Below are 17679 nucleotides of genomic sequence, written 5' to 3' on the forward strand. Positions count from 1 at the left end.
GACAAAGCAGTTACATTCAGAAGCACTTGTGGAAGTTAGAAAGTGTTGTTACCATCAAGTGATCGCATTTGGTGTGCTGGACGATGGTAGGCCCGTTCTATTTCTGAAATTATTTGTTGTCATGTTAGTTTTTACAATATTTTCAAAAAGGGACTGGCAGTGTGGAGTGGGGGAATGTGGTGGGGAAAGCATAACTTTGGATTCTAATCCCAAGCTCCATTAATGGGGACTGTGTGACTTGTGGACATGTTGCATAACACCTTTGGTTTTCAGCTTCCTTTCTGATACAGTGGAGCTCATTAGAGCTCCTTGTGGGATAGTTGAAAGAAAAATGAAAGTGAAAGTTGCTTAGTCACATCTGACTCTTTGCGACCGGACTATACAGTCCATGGAATTCTCCAGGTAAGAATACTGGAGTGGGTAGCCTTTCCCTCCTCCAGGGGATCTTTCCAACTCAGGGATCAAACCCAGGTCTCCTGCATCACAGGTGGATTCTTAACCAGCTGAGCCACAAGGGAAACCTAAGAATACTGGAGTGGGTAGCCTATCCCTTTTCCCTGGATCTTCCTGACCCAGGAATCAAACTGGGGTCTCCTGCGTTGCCGGCAGATTCTTTAGCAACTGAGCTATCAGGATAATTATAAACATTAAATTATATAACATATACAATACCTGGGTTTACATAGTTGATACTTAATAGATTTTAACTTATGTGTTTATAGCACAATAATAATAATAGAGAAATTTAATGAGAATTATTTTGTGCCTGACATTGTGCTAAAGGTCTGATTTTTGTATTATTAAATGTTTACAATACCCTCTGTTCACAAGAACTGATTGTCCTCATTCTCATTTTATAGACACTGGAAATTGAGATCACAGTGGCTTACTACTTAGTACACAGTAAAGCAAGGTTTACAGTCAGGTCTTGGTAGCTCTGGAAACCAAGCTCTTAACTTCCCCTACGTGTTCCTCCGTGTGGTGTTTGTGGTTGTAGTATATTTGGTTTGAGAGTCCTCTGAGTATAGTTCACTCTGTTCATGTAATTTCTAGTTCATAGTTACATGTTGAATTCCATGTTTTCAGGAAATGCTGCAGAAATATGGTTACCTCTATGATCTGTCTCGGTCAGAAAAAGAGAAAGTTTACAATCAAGCCGTGGCCATGTGTTTAGACGGTCAGCCTCTAAGAATGATTCAGCAGCTGCTGGAGGTGGCTGTGGGCCCTCTTGACATCTCGCCCAAGGACATTGTGCAGAGTGCAGTAACAGAAATCGTCTCTGCATTGAGGTAAGCCATAAAATAGTCATCAAGGAAAACCTGAGCTGATATTTTGCCAGTAAAGTGCTTGTTTCACAGTTGTTATGAAGATAAAATATCATGTACATAGGAGCATTGTATAACTATGAAGTACTTTATAAAAGTAAATGATTATGATTAGACTTCTCAGTCTCTTGTCTTCAAATATCTTGAGAGTGGAGAACCATGAAATGCTCCATCATTGGTCCTGAGTGTAACACGTTTCTAATTTCTCGGTTGACCCTCTCCCTCACTCAGATAATTCTTGAAATAAGGGACAAAGGCCAACGTGGCCAGTGAAGCAGGTCCCTTCGTGTCAGACCTGTCGTGTAATTTTAGTGTGGATTTTCAGAGCTTGTGTTTTCAGCAGTGGAAAACCAATTCCCAGAAGTTTCTTTTGAAGTATACAAGGCAAGGTTAATCACATACTGAAGAAGTTAGACATCTGTTAAGTATATTAGGATGTTATTTACCTGCAATTAATGGCATAAAGCCGACAATTGAGAAATTCTAGCTTCCTGTCAATAGGCTGGTATCTTTGTAGGAAAGCTTCCAGTGGATTAGGAAAGAGGGGAAAGTTAAGCTAAGATAATAATGAGGCATCAAGTGCTTTTTGTGAATAATGCAATTAGCCTAAAAGATTTAGTTGTGTTTAATTTATTCTTCTTTTAAGCATTCTTTGTGATTCCGTGTTGCTCTTGAGGAACTTTTTGATTAAAAGCGTGTCAGTTTTCAGCAGCTGCACTGAAATCAAATGAGTCTTTATCAGTTTAATTACCCAGCTTCATCCAGTTTTCACCTTAATGCTCTGAGGTATCTGGTAATTTTCTGTATAAGGAGAGAAATAACGTAGTGTAACATTTTTTAGAAATCACAAATGTGAAATGAATAAACCTTTATTACATAATGAACTTACTATGTTTTGGTGGTGCTGGTGGTTATTAGAGCCACTTTCCACTTTCAAGTGATAACAGATAATTGTTTGCCATCTTTATCTTTTCGATTCTCCTCTGTCCATGGGTTCTGCAGGCAAGAGTCCTGGAATGGGTAGCCATTCCCTTCTCCAAGAGTTCTTCCCAACCCAGGAATCAAACTCAGGTCTCCTGCGTTGCAGGCAGATTTTTACCGTCTGAGCTACCAGGGGAGCTTTTTGATTTTTGTTATCTTGTTATTATTACTTCGAGTTCATATGACTCTCACAAAAACAAAAGTTTGAAAAATTAGTGCTTTGAAGAGAATTTAGTTTCATTTAAAAAATTGTATGTTTTCACATAATTAAAATTTGACATGATATTTTTACATTTATAAAATTCTGACATAAATTATACTCCTCTTTTCTTCCGTGTGCCCAGTTCTAATGAAATCTGAAGATTTCATTCTGGTCTAATAAATGTTATAGTTGGTACACAGAAGACTTTCAATAAAAATGGATTAAATCTTTCAGTAGTGGGAGAAAGGGAACTTTAGTTCATCTGCCTTTTTTCTAAGGAAAGTAAATTGCTATTGACTAGGTCTATGACATTTACCTTGTAGAAGGTTAGTGAATTTAGTAAGCTTAATATGACAAAGGTATGAACATACTGAATCCAGCAGTTGGTTTAAATCATATAACTTAAATTATTCAGAAGACTCATCTAAAACTTCTCTTCCCTCTGCTGCATTTTCAAAATTCCGCAGAATTCCATGCACACACATCTGTAGTGTGGACATCATAGTAGGGCCCGTCTCATGGGTGTTGGATTATTAAATGGCAGGATGTATGTGAATCACTTAGCACTGCCTGGTACCTTGTAAGGGCCATGTGAATATTAATATTGTGGGGAAAAGGCCAACTGGAGGATTTAGAGTATATATATTTAACGCTTAAAATAGCTCATATTTTTAATGCCCATTGGGTATTTCTTTGAATTTTTGAATAACAGAATGCAAATAGATTTTCTTTCTCTTTTTCCTTTTTATTTTTTAAACTTCATTTGTTTTGCTACTCTCTTGGTAGGAAACAAGCCTCTGTTAGATTGTGAGCTCCTCAGGGCAGAGAAGGCTTCCTCTCCACATCCTTAGGACGCACGCAGCACAGGACCTGGTACTTGGCGGGCTGCATATGCCATGAGCGGCTGTGAGCTCGTGGTGTATGCTCTGCTGAGATCCAGCTGGGTTCATCTGAGTGTCAGTGCCCTGCTGGTTCCTGAGCTTGAGCCATCTGTCCTGAATCCCTTCCTCTCTCTTTCTCTCCCTTCACAGTGGAGGCAGTGCTGACCTTGGGGGGCCGGCGGACCCGCTCCACATCCTGGAAGGAGTTGTTGCCGCGGTCCATGCCAGTGTGGACGAAGGGTAAGGCTGGAGCGGTTTGCAGGTCTCACTTAATGGCATTCCTTAGAGTCTTAGAATTACTCTCAATATCTGTGGTTATGAGGCTTCCACCTCTAAGCATCTTTTCTAGGTGGCTCTGAAGGAAGAGCTGAGAACTTTCTGGAGATTTGTTTTCTTAGTCCATCAGCTCCAACAGGACCATCTGCTTCTCAGGCCTTAGAGAGCATGGTCTCTTCTCACTCCTTTCAAAGGTGGCCAAGGAGATGACACCGCGCTGAGCACCTTAGGAGAGGAGGGGTTCATATCTCCAGGGGGTTTACTCTACTGATTAAGTATGGGGATTCCTAGAATGTATATGTTATATTTTGAAAAGCTTTGTATATGTGAGATCTGTCTTGTCTGAGGATTAAGAGTGTACCGGCTTTATAAGCCTAAGAGGTGTGTGTCTCCAATCCACTTTTAGAAAGAATTTTTCACCCAGGTGTGTGTGTGTGCTGTCGCTTCAGTCCTATCTGACTCTTTGCAACCCTACTGACTTTAGCCCACTGGGCTCCTCTATCCATGGGATTTTCCAAGCAAGAATACTGGAGTGGGTTGCCATACCCTCCTCCAGGCGATCTTCCCAACCCAGGATCGAACCCACGTCTCGTATGTTTCCTGCATTGGCAGGTGAGTTCTTTACCACTAGTGCCACCTGGGAAGCCTGTTCAGATGTTAGTAGTAGGAATAACAGCAGCAGCAGCTGAACGACAAGAATATATTTCCTGGAGTTTATGGAGATCTTTCCTGTGTCTTATATCCATGGCAACGCTGTAAGGCTTTACCCCAATTTCCTTTTTTAATGGAAAATATGATATAATAATGATGAAGCATATTTGAGAAACCGCCTCATAGTTCATTCAATGATATTGTTGTTTTTATTTGCGTATTACCTCCCAGTTATTGTTCAGGTACGGATATATTTTTACATAATTTCAATCAAAATGTATGAACACTTCTATATTCTGTTTTAGTTACTTGCTGTTAGAACTCTTTCCATTTATCTTTGTGGATTTAGTGGTTATGATTTTTGACACCTGTGTGTATTGTTGGCGTTTGCAGATAAGGAGAGAAAGGCTGGGAGAGAGGAATTGACTTGTCCAGAGTCAGGGGCCTGGGAAACACAGCCAGGACTCCTGTCTGCCCCTGCAGCATAATTGACTGCTCCATGGCCTTCAGAGCATGTCTGCATGTGTAGCTTTGTGCCCACGGTTTGAGTGAAGGGACACAGGGTAAACCATGTGGGTGGGCTGGACCACAGGGCAAGCGGGGCCCTCCACCCACTCTGCCATTTGCTCGGCACAGTTTTTCTAAACTCCTTTGCTTGTGGGTCTTTAAATGGTAAGGAAGCCACAGCCGTGGCACACACGGGCCTCTTATTTTAGAGACAAATGCCATCGCTCTGCATGTTCACTGTGTGTTACACTCTGTTCTCAGTTCCGGTTCTGGGTAAGAGTAACCTCCAGTCTGGAGGAGCTCAGAGTCTTGCAGGGAGACCAGGTTGCTCAGGGCCCTGGTTACCATGCAGTAGCGTAGTCAGTGCTGTGCAGAAAGTGAGGTGAAGGGAGTGGCTTCTTCTGTCCCAGGGAAGTCAGAGCAGGACCCACAAGGGACAGCACTGGACTGGTCTGTGACATCTGAGTCTGTGATAAGGATGGTGGAGGTGGATGACGGTGGTCCAGGCTGAGGACACAGCCTAAACAAGGCAGATGCGGCAGAGAGCAGCGCGGACAGAAATGCTGTGTGTCACTTTCTAGACAGGCCATCGAGCTATCACCATTCCAGTCGCAGTCCATCAGTCAGTTCTCAGCTTGCTACTCCCCTGTGCGTTGCTCTCAAGTACCCAACCCGGACCCTGGCCTCACATGATGGAAGGGATCTTAACAGGTACTACCCGAAGCCCCTTCCAAGGGGAATCCCTCAGTCTGGTCCCACAGGGTTCATCTCGAAAAGATTAGGAGGCAGTGTTTTTCTTAGTGAATTTCCAGCTGGATAAACATATATATGTATACAGGATATACAGAAGAACCCAACTCGAGTCTCTTAAATACAAGACAGTTTTCTTTTTAAGCTTTGATTTCCAAAGAGGAAGAGATTGGGGAATGGAGAGTCACAACAAGATCTTACTTTGCATCCCAGAGACACAAAATAACAGAGGGTCCTTAACAACAACAAAAACAAATTTCAGTGGAAAAAATTTTTTTTCACTTAGGAAAGAAAAAGAAGAAAGACAAGTCCTAACTTTTAAGCCTGGCAAGTGCTTTGTGAATGTGGACAGTTAAACATGATACTCTTGGCTTCAGTTCCCCTCCCTAAGAGCTTTCGGGCAAGAGTCACAGAGGGGAGTCACAGAAGGGAGTCACTCTCTTTTCTAGGTTGTTCCCAGGCGGGTCTTCAGAGCAACCTGGGGATTCAAGCTGTTTTCATGTTAAGGCTCTGGAAATAGCAGATACAAGCTACTATATATAAAATAGGTAAATAACAAGGACCTCCTGAAGCACAGGAAAGTATATTCAATATCTTATAATAAATCACAATGGAAAAGAATATGTGTGTGATATTTATACATACATATATTTGTGTGTGCATGTATTTATAGGGCTTCCCTGATGGCTCAGTGGTAAAGAATCTGCTTGCAGTGCAGGATATGTGGGTACAATCCCTGGGTCAGGAAGATCTCCAGAGAAGGAAATGGCAACACACTCCAGTGTTCTTGCCAGTCAAAAAGGTGGCTTGAAACTCAATATTCAAAAAACTGAGATGCATGACATCTCAGTTTATAAGGGCAAATAGATGGGGAAACAATGGAAACAGTGACAGACTTTGTTTTCTTGTGCTCCAAAATCACTGCAGATGGAGAAAGCAGTCTTGGAATTAAAAAATGCTTGCTCCTTGGAAAAAAAGCTATGACAAATCTAGACAGTGTATTAAAAAGCAAAGACATCACTTTGTTGACAAAAGTCCATATAGTCAAAGCTAAGGTTTTTTCAGTAGTCATGTGTGGATGTGAGAGTTGGACCATAAAGAAGGCTGAGCATTGAAAAATTGATGCTTACGAATTGTGGTGTTGGGGAAGACTGTTGAGAGTCCCCTGGAAGGCAGGGAGATCAAACGAGTCAATTCTGAAGGAAATCACCCTTGAATATTCATTGGAAGGACTGATGATGAAGCTGAAACTCCAATGTCTTGGCCACCTGATGCAAAGAGCCAACTCATTGGAAAAGACTCTGATGCTGGGAAAGATTGAAGGCAAAAGGGAAAAAAGGACAGCAGAGGATGAGATAGTTAGATAGCATCACCAGCTCAGTGGACATGAATTTGAGCAAACTCTAGGAGATAGTGAAGGATAGCAAAGACTGGCATGCTTCATTCCAAGGGCTCGTAGAGTGGGACATGACTCAGTGACTGAAACAAATAATAATTTAGAAGAGTCAGATATAACTTAGCCACTGAACACAACACACATATGAAGGCAAGGCGCATAAAAAGAAATAAGGCCAAGGCACAGAGAAGGAGGTGGAAGAGGTGAGAAAAACAGATAAAAATAATGACATAAGACCTCACAAAGGTCAGTCCACGGACTCAGGGACATTTGGGAGCTGGTTGGAAATGCAGAATTTGGGGCCCTACCCACACCAACCAAGTAACATCTATATTTTAATAAGATCCCTGGGCAATTCCTAAGCACAGTGGTGTTTGAGAAGCACTCCCTTAACTGTCCATTGCAGGCTGTTTAATATCAGAAGAAAACGAGATACTGTGAAAGAAATTCACAACCTGTCCTTACCTGGGCAGCCCCAGACAAACTACAGAGCCTGTCTGACTGTGATTTCCTAATCTGAAAAATGGATATGGTGATACTAATGACAGACCAAGTGATGAGAAATGCAAAAGTGTCTTTATTTTTTTTTTAATTGAAATATAGTTGATTTATAGTGCTGTGTTAGTTTCAGGTGTACAGCAAAGTGATTCAGACACACACACACACACACACACACACACACACACACAGTTGTTGTTGTTCAGTTGCTAACTTGTGTCGAACTCTTGACGACCCCATGGCCTGCAGCACACCAGGCTCCTCTGTCCTCTGCTATCTCCCAGAATTTGCTCAAATTCATGTCTGTTGAGTCAGTGACACTATCTAATTATCTAATCCTCTACTTCCCCCTTCCTCTTTTGCCTTCAGTCTTTCCCAGCATCAGGGTCTTTTCCAGTGAGTCTGTTCTTCCCATCAAGTAACCAAAATATTGGAGCTTCAGCATCAGTCCTTCCAGTGAATATTCAGGGTTGATTTCCTTTAGGATTGACTATTTTGATCTACTTGCCATGCAAGGGACTGTCTACAGTCTTTTTCTGCACCATAATTCCAAAGTATCAATTCTCCAGCACTCAGCCATTATTGTGATCCAGCTCTCACATCTGAACATGACTACTGGAAAAACCATAGCTTTGACTATATGGACCTTTGTTGGCAAAGTGATGTCTCTGCTTTTAATATGCTGTCTGATTTGTCATAGCTTTTCTTTCAAGGAGCAAGTGTCTTTTAATTTCATGGCTACAGTCAACATCTTCAGTGATTTTGGAGTCCAAGGAAAGAAAATCTGTCACTGCTACCACTTTTTCCTCTTCTCTTTGCCATAAAGTGATGGGACTAGATGCCATGATCTTAGTTTTTTGAATGTTGAGTTTTAAGCCAGCTTTTTCACTCTTCTCTTTGACCTTCATCAAGAGGCTCTTTAGTTCCTCTTTACTTTCTGCCATAGGGGTGGTGTCATCTGCATATCTGAGGTTATTGATGTTTCTTCTGGCAATCAATGTTTCTTTATTCCAGCTTGAGCTTCATCCAGCCCAGCATTTTGCATGATGTACTCTGAATATAAGTTAAATAAGCAGGGTGATAATATACAGCCTTGACGTACTCCTTTCCTGATTTGGAACCAGTCTGTTGTTTCATGTCTGGTTCTAACTGTTGCTTCTTGACCTGCATGCAGGTTTCTCAGGAGGCAGGTCAGGTGGTCTGGTATTCTCATCTCTTTCAGAATTTTCCACAGTTTGTTGTGATCCACATAGTCAAAGGCTTTAGTGTAGTCAGTGAAGCAGAAGTAGATGTTTTTCTGGAATTCTCTTGCTTTTTGGGCAATCCAGTGGATATTGGCAATTTGATCTCTGGTTCCTCTGACTTTTCTAAATCCAGCTTGTACATCTGGAAGTTCTCGGTTCACATACTGTTGAAGCCTAGCTTGAAGGATTTTGAGTATTACCTTGCTAGCATGTGAAATGAGTGCAGGTGTTTGGTAGTTTGAACATTCTTTGGCAAAGCCCTTCTTTGGGGCTGAAATGAAAATTCCAGTTCTGTGGCTACTGCTGAGTTTTCCAAATTTGCTGTCATATTGAGTACAGCAGTTTATCAGCATCATTTTTGGATTTGAAGTAGCTCAGCTGGAATTTCATCACCTCCATTAACTTTGTAGTAATGCTTCATAAGGCCCCCTTGACTTCACACTCCAGGGTGTCTGGCTCTAGGTGAGTGACTACACCATCATGGTTATCTGGGCCTTCATATTATTAAAAAATTTCCTGACAAATAACTCACAGGCATAAACCAGTATATTGTGTGTGCACTCAGTCTCTCATTTATGTCCAACTCTGCAACCCCATGGACTGTGAGATTATCCTGGCAAGAACACTAGTGGGTTGCCCTTTCCTCCTCCAGAGGATCTTCCCAACCCAGGGATTGAACCCACATCTCTGGTGGCTCCTGCATTGGCAGGAAGATTCTTTACCACCTAGCCACCTGGGAAGCCTGAACCAGTATACTGCTGCTGCTGCTAAGTCACTTCAGTCGTGTCCGACTCTGTGCGACCCCATAGACGGCAGCCCACTAGGCTCCCCCTGTCCCTGGGATTCTCCAGGCAAGAACACTGGAGTGGGTTGCCATTTCCTCCTCCAATGCATGAAAGTGAAAAGTGAAAGGGAAGTTGCTCAGTCGTGTCTGACCCTCAGCGACCCCATGGACTGCAGCCTTCCAGGCTCCTCCATCCATGGGATTTTCCAGGCAAGAGTACTGGAGTGGGGTGCCATTGCCTTCTCCAACCAGTATAATAGTGACTCTCAAATGGATATACAGAAATAAATCCACTCAGAAAACAGATAATTAATAAGGAATTCCTCTGTGCACCATTCAAAAAGGAAGAAAGATTTCCTTTAAAGCTAGTGAGTATTTTACTAGTCTTTGTTTGCTTAAATTGCTGCTTAATCACAGTACCCGCTTTAGATGTCTTAAAGTTTGATGTATATCGAGCAACGTCAGATCATTCAGACATCACTAAGCTCTTCCGTGTTGCTTAGGGACTTCACATTATTTTTCAAGCACACAAAAGACCATAAAAAGCAAAAGCAAAAGAAAGAAACCCACTAGCACGGATCGAATCTGATTTCTTCTCACTCTTCATGCTCCAGGAGGCAAAGTGAATCACCAGACGCTCTCCAAGCACCCACAGTTATGAGGCCTCCAATCTGTAATATGAACCATGGTCACCAACAAGGAGGGTGGATCCATTCTACCACTACAGTGGTTCTCTGGGCCACCTAAGGCCATATTTATGACTTCACAGCTGCCATTTCTACCTCGTTCCAGGGGGATGTGCCCATGCTTCTATTGATGAATGAACCTCAAGAAGATATTGTGATTGGCATACATTTGAGAGCAGCCCCAAAGATGCTATTAGTATATTTGTTTATCAAAAGGCAAGGTTTGATACAGAGCCCTGGTTTGAATTCTCTTGAGTCATACATGAAATTAAAAGACTCTTGCTCCTGTAAGAAGAGCTATGACCAACCTAGATAGCATATTAAAAAGCAGAGACATTACTTTGCCAACAAAGGTCCGGCTAGTCAAAGCTATGGTTTTTCCAGTGGTCATGTTTGGATGTGAGAGTTGGACTATAAAGAAAGCTGAGCACCGAAGAATTGATGCTTTTGAACTGTGTGTTGGAGAAGAGTCTTGGGAGTCCCTTGGACTGCAAGGAGATCCAACCAGTCCATCCTAAAGGAAATCAGTCCTGAATATTCATTGGAGGAACTAATGCTGAAGCTCCAATTCCTTGGCCACCTGATGCAAAGAACTGACTCATTTGAAAAGACCCTGATGCTAGAAAGATTGAAGGCGGCAGGAGAAAAGGACAACAGAGGATGAGATAGTTGGATGGCATTACCGACTCGATGGACATGAGTTTGAGTCAAATCTGGGAGTTGGTGATGGACAGGGAAGGTTGGAGTTCTGCCATCCATGGGGTCGCAGAATAGGACACGACTGAGTGACTGAACTGAACTGAGTTGATTATACAGCAAATTCCCATTAGCTTTCTATTGTACATATGGTAGTGTAAAGGTTTCCATGTTACTCTCTCCATTCATCCCACCCTCTCCTTCCTCCCCCACTCCCGTGTCCATCAGTCTGTTCTGTATGTCTGTGTCTGTGTTAGAAAGAAAGTGGAGTCGCTCAGTCGTGTCTGATTCTTTGCAACTCCGTGGACTGTAGCCTACCAGGCTCCTCTGTCCATGGGATTTTCCAGGCAAGAGTACTGGAGTGGGTTGCCATTCCCTTCTCCAGGGGATCTTCCCAACCCAGGGATCGAACCCAGGTCTCCCGCGTTGTAGATGGATGCTTTACCATCTGAGCCATGTCTCTGTTGCTGCCCTGCAAATAGGTTCATGAGTACCATCTTTCTAGAGGTTCAGGAGGGAGGGGACATATGTTTACCTATGACTGATTCATGATGAGGTATGGCAAAAACCAACACAATATTGTAAAGGAATTATCCTTCAATTAAAAATGAATTTATAAAACATTGAGATTTGAGATTGGAATTGTGTGCACACCACAGTTACTGCCTTTGCAGCAATTTTTCCTTCACTGTAACTTGATTATGATAATCATTTGAAAAAAAGCCACACTTTTTACACTACCACAATGGCATTAGCACACGATGCATTCAGTTGTTTTGGGTTCCGCCCTATTCTTTGCCAGGAGCCCCAGTTGTTTCCGGGGAGCTGATGCATAGAGGACATTGTCCTGGGACAGGTCCAGCTCTGTGCGTAGTAAGGAAAGTGTACACAGTGTGTGGATCAATCCCTTAACTGAGTTGAGACCTTCCTAGAATATGAGTGTTTATGTCTCTCACTGTTCACTCACTCACATTTACTTGCTGCCCCACCCGACCCTCCTGTCCTGTCTCTCCTTCTCTCTCAGTTTACATATCAGTTCTCAAACTCATTTCCTATTGACACCGGGCAGGGAATGAAAATGAACAAGGTGGAGTGGGCTTCAGGGCAGGGAGGAGGTGGTGGAGTCGGAGAGGAACTTGAGAGCTCAAGAGGCCTTATCTAAGGCAGGCAGCTTCCACTGCGCCCTCATCTTCCAGCGTTTAAAGAAGCGCTAGGTTGTTCAGAGTAGATCATAAGAGATCTCATCACAAGGAAAAAAATCTTTGTTTTTTTTCTTTTTCTTTTTTTTTTTGGTATCTATATGAGATGATAGATTATCAGTAAACTTACTAAGGTAGTCTTCATAACATATGTAAGTCAAACCACTATGCTGTAATCCTTATACTTAGTACTGCATATCAATTATCATGTCAGGAAAATGAGAGAAAAGAAGACCTTCATTGTGTAAAATTTAAAATTTTTGACACATTGGTATCTATACATATCAATACAAAAATTTGGCTGCTGGCTTATGCCTTCAGTATAGAAGATTAGGCAAAGTGACCTTGTGCTCCCTTCAGGCATTCCAAATCTATGACATTTATGTCTACAGGAAATCATAAAGGTTTATGTTTGTCTTGTTTGAATGCAGTCTTGGCTTCCCCCATTCTTAAATATAAGAATAATTTGTGTAGTACATCATGACATATAAAGTGCTTTTCATATTTACTGTCTGTTTTAATGTACCATCACTGTTTAAGTTCAAGGTTGGGTTATCTTCATATGTTTATGCCACGCAAAATCTTCAAGCTCTTTTACAAAAGGTCATCTTATTAATATTCTCAAAATCTGTCTTTTCTCTTTGATTAAATAATTGCCTTTGTTTCGTTGGCATTTCTCTTCCATTCCTTTGTAGTTTTGTGAATATCCTCTCATGCTACTTTACACAATAGAACATCACGTTCGCAAATTAATCATTCACTGAACCTATTTTGGTTGCCATTGTTGCTGCTGCTGTTCTTTTCTGTTAATAGAACATCTTGTATATTTCAGTACACTCCTTATCTTTTGGGCCAGAAGGGATTGTATGAATGTGTGTGTGTTTCCTTTAGTAGTTATTTTTTTAAAAAATAGCATACTAAATTACCCTGTGTAGTATAACTTCTCTCCTGTCCCCAAAATCCTCATGTCAGGGAAAGAGGTAGAAGCAAATGTCTATGTATTTGCAATGAAACTAGGAGAGATTTTTCTCTGTTACTTATTTTATATCTTCTTAAAATCATTTGTATAACTTTTATAATAAGGTAAAAGTGTTTTGAAATCATGTTCTCTTTTTATTCCTAAGCTCATTAAACCCTCCCCTTGCTTTCATAAACGACTATAAAACTGGAATCATTTTCCTTCCCATTCTCTTTCTTTTTTCATTATAAAAGTTATAATTGGTTATTTTCTCACCACCTGCTTATCTTGAAAAATTTCAAACCCACAGAAAAGTTGCAAAGGTTGAAAAATAATGACTATATTCTCTTCCCCTTGATTCACCAATTGCTACCATTTTATCACAATTCTTACATTCTGTTTTTCTGTCTCTGCCTCTGTATATATTTGTGTGTATTTGTACCATTTCAAGGGTGACTACAAATTTTAAAAACTCACATTTTATTTAAAATTTAGACTATTTTGCAGCTAAAATCTTTAGGAGATAGTATCTAGTTGATATCCTGGACAGCTTTTCTTACAGAGCTGCCCTTTGGTTCTGTGTAGTCTCATTGAGCACAAATATTTGCAGTATGTGGGCTTCCCAGCTGACACAGTGGTAAAGAATCCATCTGCAGTGCAGGAGATGCAAGAGACATGGGTTCAATCCTTGACTTGGGAAGACCCCCTGAAGTAGAAATGGCAACCCACTCCAGTATTCTTGCCTGGAAAATTCCATGGATAGAGGAACCTGGAGTGCTCAAGTCCACAGGATCACAAGTTGGACATGACTGAGCTACTGATTGCATGCACATGCGTGCACACACCCACACACACACATTCACAGTATATAGCCAAGGTCATCTAGAACATGGTACTTCAAGAACATAATATTTCTGTTTTAGGAATGAGTTCTCATAATTTCATTATATATTTGAACTATCAACCAAAATTTAGAGCAGTTTTCTCCAGAATGTCCAATGCTATCAACTGAACTGAACTTACCAAACAGTAAGTTCTTAGGTAAAAGGAATCTAATTCAATTTAATGACTTGGAAAATGCTATGATAATAATCTCTGTGTCACATATTGCCACCGTGTTCTGGAATTTACCTCCATTTGGTTCCGTAGTATTGCATAGTCATTGATAAGGCGGTAAGATACTCCAGGTTCAAATACTGACTGTACTACTTACTATGTGGGGGCTTCTCTGGCAGCTCAGTGGTAAAAGAATCCACCTACCAATGCAGGAGCTTCAGGTTCAGTCCTTGGGTCTGGAAGATCCCCTGGAGAAGGAATGGCAGCCATTTCAGTATTCTTACCTGGGAAATCCCATGATCAGAGGAGTGTGACCAGCTGCAGTCCATAGTGTCAAAAAAGAGTCGGATATGAATTAATGGCTAAAAAACAACAACTTACTATGTGACCATGAACAAGTTATGAAACCTCTGTGCTTGTCCCTTCATCTGCCAATTGGAGATGATAACAGAATACATGAAAAAAAAAGTAGTGACGATAAAGTGATGTAACTCATGGCACACAATAAGCTTTCATATTATCATTAACAGTTTTCATTCCTGTTCACCACATGCAGATCTTGTATGATTTTTGTAACTTCCATCTGGTCTTCATGACTCCAGCTTCTTCCCATTCTAGCCCATCCTACCTGCCCCTCCACTTGGCCCTTGGGTGACAGGGTCAAAATACCAGCTTCTTACTTATGTGAAATTGGCTTGGATTCAAGGCCAAAAATGTGTTTTAGTCTTCTTTTCTCCCAAGTTAAACTTAATTTGACCCCTGCAGGCTTCACCAAAAAGGCCTGAGCATGCCCCAGTCTGCGCACCTCTGTAAGCCCTAACATGATCACGGTACTTAACTGCTCAGAGACCCTCTGTCATTCCCATTCCACACCAAGACCAGAGTCCTCAGTAACCATCGCTGCCACTAACTGAACTTCTTAGTTACGTGCCAGATAATATATTTTCTGCTTTATTATTTCATTTTGTATATTTAATTCTCAAACCACTCCGCTGAGTAAAGGGTTATTATCCATCTGCAATTTACAAATAAGAAACTGAAGAAACCATGAAGCAACTTCTTGGTCAGCATAGCACTGTTGGGAAGCAGTCATTTTGGGCACTGAGTCTGGGCTGACGCCTGCAAAGCCTATCCTTTCGAAGTATGAAGCTGCACCACCTTTTCAGCCTGTGTGTGAGCTCTGGTTATCCAGGTCAGGAGACCTGTCTTCCCTCTGTGTCTCTTCTGATTTACCCCCAGACAATCTGTGCTTTTATCGGTCCCTGAACATGCTGTGTCCTTTGAAATCTTTGTCTGTTTTTTTTCCCTTGCTGTTCTCTTTACCTGGATTATGTTTCCCCCCTTTTCCATTCATGTACCTTCCATTTGTCCTTTATGATCCTGTTCAGAGGCCATGTCCTCTGCGAAGCCTTCCCTGATTCTACCCACTTTTCTTCCCAAAAAGTTGTTCCAATTTATATTATATTAGTAATTTGTAGAACAGTCATTTGTGACATCTTTCTGGTTCCTTGTATTATTAGTTCTTTTAAGGACCAGATCATACAGTTTTTCATCCCTGAACATCAGGTACTTTGATGATGCTGATAATAAAATGATGATGATTATTTGGACAATGGTTATTTGTTCATTAAATCTCTCCTTTGGGTCACATACAGTGCTGGGTGCTTCGTATGCATTGTCTTGGTTTCACAGACTCCAAGAGACACACTTTCAGGATCTTTGTCTACTTAGCTATAAAGTGGGAATGAGGACATTCATAATTTTTATTGAGAGTTGTTAGGAAAGGATGGAGCCAGGATTCACAGGTCTGTCAGATTCCAAAAGATACTCTTTTCCACCACACAGTGCTGTCTGCTTTGCACATAGTAGATAGTCAGGAAATACTGGGGGCGTTCTTTTGCACCCCCAGCTTTGCCATTTCTGGTACGTGTTAAGAAGGACAGTCAAAGGCAAAACTAACAAATATCTTTGTACGTGTAGGAAATGCTTAAGCCAGTTTGTCCATGGCATTTTGTAACATATTTTAGTCCAATATACAAATAACCAACTTTGTTTTTTAGCTTAAATTGCCATAAAATTGTATTGGCAAGTATATTATAGAATGCACACTGAGAGAAATATTCAGTGGTATTATAGAATTTTATTCTCAGAAGTTTTTTAAAAATTTCCTGTGGTCTTGTTAGTTCATGGAATTTGGAGCTTGCTGTAGATGATTTATTGCTGGAAGCCTCATAAGGATTTGGTTATTATAAAATCTATATAATTCAGTGCTTTTCCATGGATCTCTAGGGTCTTGTGGGAGTGAGACTTCTATGTGAGCAACTTCTCAAGAGTCATTGGTAGTAATTCATCGACATCATCATCAAATAAGTTGTTTTCCTGAGATGGTCCATTTGGGGATTATAAGCAAAGAGCTTCTAGTACTGGATAGAAAGTTGTTCACATGTCCCCACCTTCTCTGAATCCTTTTAAACTTACTAGTTTTTAATAACCATAGATTTATATTTTATCTTTAGGGTAGTATAAAATTTGATGGCTCTAACCCCTTACTGGGGCTTCCCTCATAGCTCAGTCGGCCCAGAATCTGCCTGCAGTGCAGGAGACCTGGGTTTTATTCCTGGGTCAGGAAGATCTCCTGGAGAAGGCAATGGCACCCCACTCTAGTACTCTTGCCTGGAAAATCCCATGGACAGAGGAGCCTGGTAGGCTGCAGTCCATGAGGTCGCTAAGAGTCGGACACGACTGAGCAACTTCACTTTGACTTTTCACTTTCATGCATTGGAGAAGGAAATGACAACCCACTCAAGTGTTCTTGCCTGGAGAATCCCAGGGATGGGGGAGCCTGGTGGGCTGCCGTCTATGGTCGCACAGAGTTGGACACAACTGAAGCGACTTAACAGCAACAGCAGGAAGATCTCCTGGAGAAGGAAATGGCAATCCACTCCAGTATTCTTGCCTAGAGAATCCTATAGACAGAGGAACCTAGCAGACTACAGACTACAGTCCAGGGGTCACAAGAGTTGGACATGACTTAGTGACTAAACCACCACTAACCCCTTATTGAAACACAGAAAAATAGTAGAAAAGAACATAGACTTTGGAGTCAAATTGTACCAGTATAGATGTTTGTGGGCATATGCTGTCACTTCCATGAAGCCTACTTCCTTATCTATAAAAATGGAATTTCCATGTTTAGCATGAGGGGTATAGTTAACAATATAATGTATATTTGAAAGTTACTAAGAGAGTCAATCTTAAAAGTTACCATCTTAAGAAAAAAAATTATATCTATATCAAGTTATGGATGTTAACTGAGCTTATTGTAATTATTTTGCAGTATATACACATATGAAATCATTCTGTACTACACCTGAAACTAATACAGTGTTTTATACACACACACACACACACACACACACACACACACATACATCAGTTATGTCAATAAAACTGGAAAATTTTTAAATAAAATGGTATTTATAATATTTACTTTGCACAGTTACTGTCAACTAGTAATGTTTTAATATAAAATTACTGAATGATGCCCAGCACTATCAGTATCATTAGTAGAAATAGGTCATACTTCTTT

The 17679-nt window shown here is 41.1% G+C and overlaps 1 protein-coding gene across 1 annotated transcript in view; it reads left to right on the plus strand.

The window, feature by feature from the left end:
* Positions 1 to 17679, plus strand: part of NBAS (NBAS subunit of NRZ tethering complex) — a gene marked incomplete in the record, with an annotated part of 468052 nt that overhangs the window by 407009 nt on the left and 43364 nt on the right. The window contains 2 exon segments of the mRNA NM_001192550.1: positions 1087 to 1289; positions 3540 to 3629. Of these exon segments, the coding sequence (NP_001179479.1) occupies positions 1087 to 1289; positions 3540 to 3629 (293 nt within the window).

Source organism: Bos taurus, chromosome 11 (genome assembly GCF_002263795.3).
Source record: "Bos taurus isolate L1 Dominette 01449 registration number 42190680 breed Hereford chromosome 11, ARS-UCD2.0, whole genome shotgun sequence".
Lineage (NCBI taxonomy): Eukaryota > Metazoa > Chordata > Mammalia > Artiodactyla > Bovidae > Bos > Bos taurus.